Below are 10,000 nucleotides of genomic sequence, written 5' to 3'. Positions count from 1 at the left end.
TATTTATTTATACCATGTGGGCTTTTCACGGGAATTTATGGGCTAAAGGGGATACTTTTTGGGGTATCTCCTGTCTCAAAGCCCACCCGCTAAGAAACCATTGCCCCGAGTGAGGAAGCCCAACCTGCACTCGGACCGTGGACAGGATACGAACCCGAGGCTTGGAGACCCTTCCGATCCCAAAGCACGCATGGTTCCACTGTACCACTGATTATGTCTCTCAAGTAAAACACACAGACATACACTTTTCCTCCCAACCACAAGAGAGGTGGAGGAAATGGTAAAAAGTATGAGGCAAGGAATAGCATAAGATTATAATTGATTACATGAACAATCGTTTCACGTGCACACAGACACACAGACATAAACACACATACTCATTCTCTTACACAGACAAAGGGAGAAGAGGAGGAAGAATGCGAGAAGGAAATGTAATGAATTGTAATTGGTTATACGCAGACACACACACTGACAGACACGGATATATACACGGACAGAATGAAGAAGGAAAGAATGAAGAAAATATGAGAGAAGGAAGAGATGATGAATATGAATGATTACAGGAATGTCACACACACACACACACACACACACACACACACACACACACACACACACACACACACAAATTCACCATGTCTCCAACTTCACTCTCCCCTCTCCATGTCCCTACCTCCCCCTCCCTCTCCTCTCCTCTCCTCTCTCTCTCTCTCTCTCTCTCTCTCTCTCTCTCTCCCTTGCCAACTACACTGCTAAATCAAGAAAGTAATTACAGCGGCATCATGACTTAATTTCAGGCTAGCGAGAACCTCCTAGCTCTCTGACACCATATCGTGGAGGTGGCCAGCATAAAAACATATCACAGCTTATACGCTCTCTCTCTCTCTCTCTCTCTCTCTCTCTCTCTCTCTCTCTCTCTCTAGTAAATTTTGATGTATGAGTTAGTTAATGAGGATGCAGTGTTTTTCGCAGCTTTTTTTCGCGTCACTATACTTGAGCGGTGAGGTGTGTGTGTGTGTGTGTGTGTGTGTGTGTGTGTGTGTGTGTGTGTGTGTGTGTGTGTGTGTGTGCAGAAGGTTCAGGTGCCACGGCGAAGTGATAAGTCATTTTTTGGGTCCCAGTGTGCAATTCTGTTTAAGGGTTTCAATATTCGTGCATCATTCACTGTGACAACGTACTCGTAACTCGTCGCTCCTCCCCTGCCTGTTCATCCTCTTCATCATACATCACGTCTCTCTCTCTCTCTCTCTCTCTCTCTCTCTCTCTCTCTCTCTCTCTCTCTCTCTCTCTCTCTCTCTCTCCCATTTCTCTCCTCTCTCTCTCTATTCTCTCATCTCTCTCTCTCTCTCTCTCTCTCTCTCTCTCTCTCTCTCTCTCTCTCTCTCTCTCTCTCTCTCTCTCTCTCTCTCTCTCTCTCTCTCTCTCTCTCTCTCTCTCTCTCTCTCTCTCTCTCTCTCTCTCTTCTCTCTCTCTCTCTCTCTCTCTCTCTCTCTCTCTCTCTCTCTCTCTCTCTCTCTCTCTCTCTCTCTCTCTCTCTCTCTCTCTCTCTCTCTCTCTCTCTTCTCATCTCTCTCATTCTCTCTCTCTCATTCCCTCTCTAATTTTCCCTCTCATTCTCCCTCTCATTCTCCCTCTCATTCTCCCTCTCCTTCTCCCTCTCCTTCTCTCTCTCTCATTCTCCCTCTCTCATTCTCCCTCTCTCATTCTCCCTCTCTCATTCTCTCTCTCTCATTCTCCCTCTCTCTTTCCCTCTCTCATTCTCTCTCTCTTTCCCTCTTTCATCCTCTCTCTTCCTCTATCATTCTCTTTTTTTCTTTCCCTCCCTTTCCTTCACTCATTTTCTCTTTTCCTCTCTCATTTTCTCTCTCTTTCATTCCCTCTTTCATTCTTTCTCTCTTTCTTTCTCTCTATCTCTCCTTCCCCCTCCCATTCCCACTCTCCCTTTCTAATTCTCTTTCTCTTATTTTCTCTCTTTCTTTCTCTCTGTCTCTTTCTTTTCCTTTCTCATTTTCTCTCTCTTTCCAGCTCTCTCTCTCTCTCTCTCTCTCTCTCTCTCTCTCTCTCTCTCTCTCTCTCTCTCTCTCTCTCTCTCTCTCATCCTTTGCCCTACTCCCACGTTACTTCACCTAGTGCAAAATGTCTCCTCCCTTCTGGTAAATCAGTAAATCTGGTATTTCTATCGAACCCTCTATCTTTTTTTTTATCTTGTCTTCTTCCACTATTTTCCCTTTAATCGTCGTCGTCCTCCTCCTCTTCTCCTCCTCCTCTTCTTCTTCTTCTTCTTCTTCTTCTTCTTCTTCTTCTTCTTCTCTTCCTCCACTCTCTCGATGTTCGTTTCCTTAACATATTTTTTTTTTTTAGTTCCCATACAAGGCTCTAACTCATTCACTCCCCCGCTACTCCACTTTCTCAACTCATTCACAAGTGGACTCATTCATTCATGCTATCGTCATCACTCATTCACCCTTCCTTCCTTCCTGTCCGTCACACTCACCCATCCTGTCTGTCTGCTTTCGCTGTGATGAAATCTGATTATTTTTCTCGTTCGTATGTGTAGGTTAGGTAACATTAAAGGGGGTATAGCTTACTTTCACAACAATATTGCTCTCATTCCTAAAGGTGGGATGGTTCAAAGTGGCAATTATCTAGACCAAACGTCATTTCTATTTTCTAAGAAATATGATTAAGTTAGGTTAGGTTACGTTAGATTAAGTTTTAGAATTTGATTTTCCCAACATCATTCCTATTCCTTCAATGTGTATTGCTGAATGTGGCCTCTCAAATTGTCTTTACTAAATATGATTTTTTTTTTCTAACTGATAGGTAATAAGATTAAGCGAGTTTAGATTAGGTTAGGAAAAGCTGAGCTGAACTTGATTTTCACAATATCACTTCTATTTCTGATGGTCGAATGTCTTAGAGTGGCTTCTTAGTGCATCTTGACTAAATATTGTTTTTTTATATATAACTCATAAGATTAAGTTATAAGTTAGGTAAAGACTTGGTTAGGTTACGAAAGAGCTTGATTTTACACTAAAATCACATAAATTCATAGAATTCAGATGATTTAAATTGTGTTCCCAGACTAAACTAATAAGACCTGATCTCATACTACATTTATAAGGATAGAATAAGTTAGGCCAGAATAAACAGAATACAACCTAAATTTCACACCACTTTCACTTTACTCACTAAAGGTTGAAAGAGTCAAAGTCTACCGTCAGATTACCTTAACCATATTTAACCCTTTTCTCTCATAAAATTAAATAAAGTTAATTAAAAAGGGATAAAACTTAACCTTCACATCCAAATCAACAGCACCTGAATGGGCTTAATTTTTCTAATCACATCACCGGCACCTCAGTAGGCATTTCTATGACATTTTTGTTACCTTTGGCCGGTTCCCTTAACCCCAAAGCTGATTCCCAGGTTGTCCTTAAGAAATTATATCATTTTCTACATTCATATGGAGAGGCTAGAATTAAGTTAGGCAAAACAAGGTAAAATAAGGTAAGGTAATGTAAGATAAGGTAAGGTAATGTAAGGTAAGGTAAGGTAAAGTAAGGTAAGGTTAGGTTAGGTTAGGTTAGGTTAGGATAAGTTAGATTAGGTTAAGTGAGGTTAGTTTAGGTTAGGTTAGGTTAGGTTAGGTTAGGTTAGGTTAGGCTATGTTAGATTAGGCTGGAAAAAAAACACACAACTTTGAGAGCTTTTACTCATAAACCCAAAGTCAATTTCCAGATAAACGTACCCAAATCTTTATTCCTTATATATATATATATATATATATATATATATATATATATATATATATATATATATATATATATATATATATATATATTTAAAAGGAGAGAATACGTTAGGTTAGGTTAGGTTAGGTTAGGTTTAGTTAGGATAGGATAGGATAGGATAGGATAAGATAGGATAAGATAGCATAGGATTAGATTAGGTTAGGTTAGGTTAGGTTAGGAGATAGGATAACGATAGGATAGGTTTGATTATGTTGGGATAGAAGAGAATAGGTTAGGTTAGATTAGGATAGGATAGGATAGGATATGCTAGGTTACGTTTGGTTAGGTTAGGTTAAGTTAGGTCAGGTCAGTTCGGCTTAAGTTAGGAAAAAATGAACAAATCCTTACCCATAGTATCTTTATCCCACAGGTTGGATGGCTCAAGGTGGACTCCCAGACTATACTGACGCTACAGAACCGAGTCGTGACACACAATGCTCGCATCACGCTCACTCACGACCAACACCGCACCTGGAACCTGCACATTAGACAGGTGAAGGAGTCAGACAGCGGGTGTTACATGTGTCAGATCAACACCCCGATCATGCAGAACCAAGTGGGCTGCATCAAGGTGCATGGTAAGTAGCGGGGCATTGAATGTATTAAGTGAGATTGAAGCTTAAAGTAGTGATAGTTCTCTTGTGATGGTTTTGTTAAGGTATGAAGTTTTTCTTTTTTTCTGGTCGTTCGTTTTTTCTATCTTTCTCCAGCTGTGTGTGTGTGTGTGTGTGTGTGTGTGTGTGTGTGTGTGTGTGTGTGTGTGTGTGTGTGTGTTTGTGTGTGTGTGTAAGAGGGAAATACGGCCAAGGACAAAAAAATGAATTAATAAAAAAAAAAAGAAGTCCCATTGATGTGCAGGTCTCTAAAGAAGTTAAATAGATAGTCGGAAGGGGACTCCAAGGATAGTATAGGTGTGTGTGTGTGTGTGTGTGTGTGTGTGTGTGTGTGTGTGTGTGTGTGTGTGTGTGTGTGTGTGTGTGTGTGTGTGTGTGTGTTGTGAATGTGTCCCTTATTTCCCATTTTCTTTCTCTTGATGCATATCTTAGTCTATTTCTCTATTATACTCTCCACTTTCTCTCTCTCTCTCTCTCTCTCTCTCTCTCTCTCTCTCTCTCTCTCTCTCTCTCTCTCTCTCTCTCTCTCTCCCTAGGTATACGTTTGTTACATTAATATTCTTCCCCGATGTTTAATTTCAAGCTTTACAATTCCCTTAACACGCAGTCTTTGCTCAGGTGTGAATGTAATTTATCTATGTACAAGTTTGAATGTATACGGTCACCTTGCACACACACACACACACACACACACACACACACACACACACACACACACACACACACACACACACACACACACACACACACACACCTGAATTATTCCAGTTCCTCAAGTGTATATTGTAAAAGCGATATTGTCTGCGAGGAATGTGTTCGCAGTCCCTCTATTAAGAACGGTTTCAGTTATATCAAAGGCAAGCATATTTATCATCATTATTCATTTATTTCTTCCTTAGAGTTGGTTATTTGAGAAGAAAACGGAGAAGTAAGAATATTTTTCATTATTATTTATTCATTTATTCTTTATAGTTAATCATTTGAGAAGAAAACAGAGAAGCAAGACTATTTTTCATTATTATCTAGCTATTTATTCTTTAGAGTTATTTGAAAAGAAAACTGAGAGGTAAGAATATCTACCTTTATTATTTATCTATTTATCTATTCTTCACTGCTTGTTATTTAAAAAAAAAATGCAGAGAAATAAAAATATTTATCACTATATTTCCTTTATATATTCTTTATAGCTGATTATTTGAGGAAAAAAAAGAAGGAATTATTTTGTGAGAAAGTTAAGACAGTGTCTACGAAAACAGAAGAAACATTAATGAATCTAAAATAGAAAAAAGAATTGTTTCTAAGAAAACTTAGAGGATGAAAAAATCCGAGAAAGAAAAGTAATGGTACATAGGAGTGTCTCTAAGAAATTCAGTAAGGAAAAGAAAGCGGAAAAACATCGTGAGAGAAAACAAACACTGAAATACATCTAAGAAAAGAAAGGAAAGAACAGGAATGCTTAAAAAACCAAAAAGAATGTACCAAGAAAACAAAAATGCATCTGAGAAAAAAAAAAAAAAAAGAACTGGAATACATTAACAAGAAAAAAGCCAGACGGTAAGAATGTGTCAAAGGAAAACAAAACCCAAGGAAATTCACCTGAGAATAAGACAGAAAATATATAATGAAAATAACACTAATGATAATTATGGTAACAATAATAATAAAAATTAAAAATAATGATAATAATAATAATAATAATAATAATAATAATAATAATAATAATATTAACAACAATAATAATAATAATAATAATAATAATAATAATAATAATAATAATAATAATAATAATAATAATAATAATAACAACAACAATCACATGAAACAAGTAGAAACTCAACACAAGACAAAAATACATACAATAAATCAAAACAAAAAAAGCTCTTGACGAGACACACCAGATAATCTTATTGGTTAGAGAACCCAAACCTGCTAAGCTAAAAACAGACTAAGAATCTTCCCTGTGTTGAAAATAAGGTTACAAGGTGAGAAGGATCATTTTTGCCTCACATTTTGTTGGAAGCTACCATTGCGTCACAACTTGGATAGAAGATAAGCGCGGTGAACGATAATAGATAAAAGATTGCTAAATACGGATGAAGAATTACGGAGAAGCTATAATAAGGAGACAGAGTGAAGGATTGAGCGGGTGAGTGATAGAGGTTAGGTGCCACAACAGCCAGGGTCATATGGCGCCCAGACAGTGGATACTTCATGTATCAGATCAACACCTCGATCAAGCACAACAAAGTGGGATGTATGGTAAGTAGCAGGGTATTGAGTGTATGTAATAATAACGATCACAAGTGTGAATACGAAAAAAAAATAAAATTTCAACATAAAACATAAATATGTACGAGGAGACAGGACGGGGAAGGCCAAAGACAGGACTGAGAAAGAGAGAAAAGTGGAACGATAAATGCCTATAAATGTATTCACTAACAAATCAGGGAGACGGTGGCGTAGTGGATAAGGTGGTGAGCGAAAGATGGAGCAGACGTCCACGCGTAGGTTCGAATCCCACCACATACCACTTTGAAGCTATGACATTTGTCGAGTGGTTTAAAGTTACCACCATGATACCCACGTTCTAGATGGTTACACCAAAGATGCGCTTGGGTGGTGTTATGGGCCCTAATATGGGTGTCACTATGAATAAAATTGCCTGCGCCACACTAATAGGCGGAAGCAAAACAGTGTCTTCCCACATGTACTCTTCATGTATGCTTACAGGAGCTATAGGCCATAACATAAAAAAAATAATATCAATAATAAAAAATAACGCAAAAATAAGCAAATAAATTGATAAAAATAAAAATAACAATAATACCACTAAGATCCCCAGACGGTAGAACTTAAATGACCTAACTCACCAAATCCACAACTTAACATAATTAGAGAGAGAGTAAAACAGGAGTCGAACCCAATTAACGTAATCTTCCAGTCACGGTAACTTTTCCTACCTAGACCTAAACATTCACCAAACAGCCAAGCATAGAACCAAGAGATCGTATGCCGTTTTCTTTTCTTTTCACCTCCCTTCGTGAAGATCAATGGTTAAAAACTTCACCTATGAATTCCTATCTTAACCCCTTCAGTACTGAGACACATTTTTACCTTGAGTTTTATGTACGATTAAACCATTTTATTGACATTAGGAAGGGTCTATGGAGGTCACAAAATTAATGGCCAGTTTTCACTAATACTGAGACACATTTTTACCTTGAGTTTTATGTACGATTAGACCATTTTATTGACATTAGGAAGGGTCTATGAAGGTCACAAAATTAATGGCCAGAGTCTTCACTATTCTAATCCCCACATAAATCTCTGAAGCTGTATAGAATCTCCAAATAGTAAGAGGAATTAAGAAAACGTCTTATGGTTTTGAAGGAGGTTTAAAAAAAAAATAATAGTCTCGGGAACTGGTATTTAAGTGAATCTTTTTGTTTAAATGTTTTGTTGTTCTTGGCTAGGTTTCCCTTTTCCATGAAATAAATAAATAGTACAGTAGTTCTAACGTGCAGGTGCAATAAATCACACCTGTACTTCACAATTACCTGTCGGGACATTAATAAGAAGGGAAGCGGCGAGTGATTCAAGCGCTGGATGACAATTGGGTTAAAGAGATTGGAGAATAAAGAACGAGGTGCAAACAAGAATCACGTTATTACTCACTTCAAGCACAGCGGATAACTAATTCATAAGTGGATCTACATGACACAGAGAGAGAGAGAGAGAGAGAGAGAGAGAGAGAGAGAGAGAGAGAGAGAGAGAGAGAGAGAGAGAGAGAGAGAGAGAGAGAGAGTGTGTGTGTGTGTGTGTGTGTGTGTGTGTGTGTGTGTGTGTGTGTGTGTGTGTGTGTGTGTGTGTGTGTGTGTGTGTGTGTGTGTGTGTGTGTGTGTGTAAGAGAAATAATTACACAAATTTTCAATACTGCAATATATCCTTCATATCCTTCATATCCGAGAGAGAGAGAGAGAGAGAGAGAGAGAGAGAGAGAGAGAGAGAGAGAGAGAGAGAGAGAGAGAGAGAGAGAGAGAGAGAGCACCTGATAATATAGCGAGGTAAAGCCTGATTAGCACCCTCCAGCACGGCGTAAATCTTGAAAACAACACGTATGGAGTGGGAGCAGAGCGAGGGCCCTTCCTGCGCCATATATTAGTGAGGAGGGGAAGGCGCAGGCACATGTATCAGTGGAGGCGCCAACCATCCATTCCACTCGTGCCAACGCATAAGAAAACCCCCGGGAAAAATATGTATCACGACGCCTGCTCAGGGAAACATGACTACTAAATATTGAAGGGGAAAATATGTACATACGTGTTCTTTGGGATGTGAAATGGGATATAATTGTTTGAGATCGTTAAAAGAGGAAAGAGTAAGAGTGAGTGCAGAAATTACTGTACTTGTATGAAATGTGGTGAGGGAAGCTTGAGTGTTATATATCGAAGGGAAAAATATCTGTTCTTTAACATATGATGAGGAATATAATTGTTTGGGATTGCTAAAAGAGGAAAGAGTAAGAGAGAGTGCAGAAATTACTGTACTTGTATGAAATGTGATGAGGGAAACTTGAGTGTTAAATACTGAAGGGAAAAACACGTGTTATTTAAGATATGACAAGGAATATAACTGTTTGATATAGTTAAAAGAGAAAAGAATAAGTGAAAGTGCCGAAATTAGCAAACCTGTTCTATATATGTGGTGATGGAAACTTGAGTACTAAATATTGAAGGGAAAAAAAGACGTCTCCTTAAGAATATTACACAGAACAGCAAGAGAGTCCAAATTTACTGTACTTGTATTATGAAATATGGTGAGGGAAGCTTCAATACTAAATAATGGAAGGTAAAACTGTTCTTACCGTGTTTACTGGGAAATAATACGGAATAAAATAGTTCAATAGTTCGAATAAAAAATAATAAAAAAAAAAATCTATTCTAAGTTAGTCTGCTGTGAGGTAAACATGAATTCCAAATACTGAAAGGGAAAAATATGTGCCCTAGAAAGTAACTGGAAACAAAACCGTTTAGTAAAATAAAAAAAATAATAAATTAAGTTTATTACAATTAGAAAAAAAAAATGAATGTCAAAAAATGAGTCTATTATAAGATGATGTCTGTTGAGGGAGACTCCAGTACATACTCATTCTTGGAAACTAACATTCAGGGAAATCATATTGTGTACGAGAGAGAGAGAGAGAGAGAGAGAGAGAGAGAGAGAGAGAGAGAGAGAGAGAGAGAGAGAGAGAGAGAGAGAGAGAGAGAGTATTAAATAAACTCAGACAAACTAAGACAAAGAGAATGACAGAAAATGAGGAAAACAAACAGATATACAAACAGACAGACAGACCAAACCTTCCTAAAGAATGCACACAAAAATACAAAAGCCACATCAATGAAATACCAATTAAGTAATCACACCTGCAGCGGCGCCCTCCACGCCTGAGTAATTCCCACCTGACCACCAATTTCCCTCAGGTAGGAATGACCATGAGGAGAGCAGAGTTGCCAACCACACGTGCATGTCACCAGCGTCGAGCAGTGTTACCAATCCCCAGGCGCCGCTACATTACTTATCAAAGAGAGCTAC

At 38.2% G+C, this 10,000-nt stretch overlaps 1 protein-coding gene across 2 annotated transcripts in view; it reads left to right on the top strand.

Annotated features, from left to right (window-relative positions):
* LOC123510455 (hemicentin-1-like) overlaps window positions 1-10,000 on the top strand; it is a 177,469-nt gene that overhangs the window by 140,361 nt on the left and 27,108 nt on the right. For both annotated transcript variants that reach the window (XM_045265648.1, XM_045265647.1), the window contains one exon: window positions 4,165-4,372. In XM_045265648.1, coding sequence (XP_045121583.1) covers window positions 4,165-4,372 — 208 coding nt within the window. The remainder of the gene's footprint in view (window positions 1-4,164; window positions 4,373-10,000) is intronic.

This window comes from Portunus trituberculatus, chromosome 29, assembly GCF_017591435.1.
Source record: "Portunus trituberculatus isolate SZX2019 chromosome 29, ASM1759143v1, whole genome shotgun sequence".
Taxonomy (NCBI): Eukaryota; Metazoa; Arthropoda; class Malacostraca; order Decapoda; family Portunidae; genus Portunus; species Portunus trituberculatus.
The sequence above is the reverse complement of the archived record's forward strand: the minus strand, read 5'-3'. Positions and strand labels throughout refer to the sequence as shown.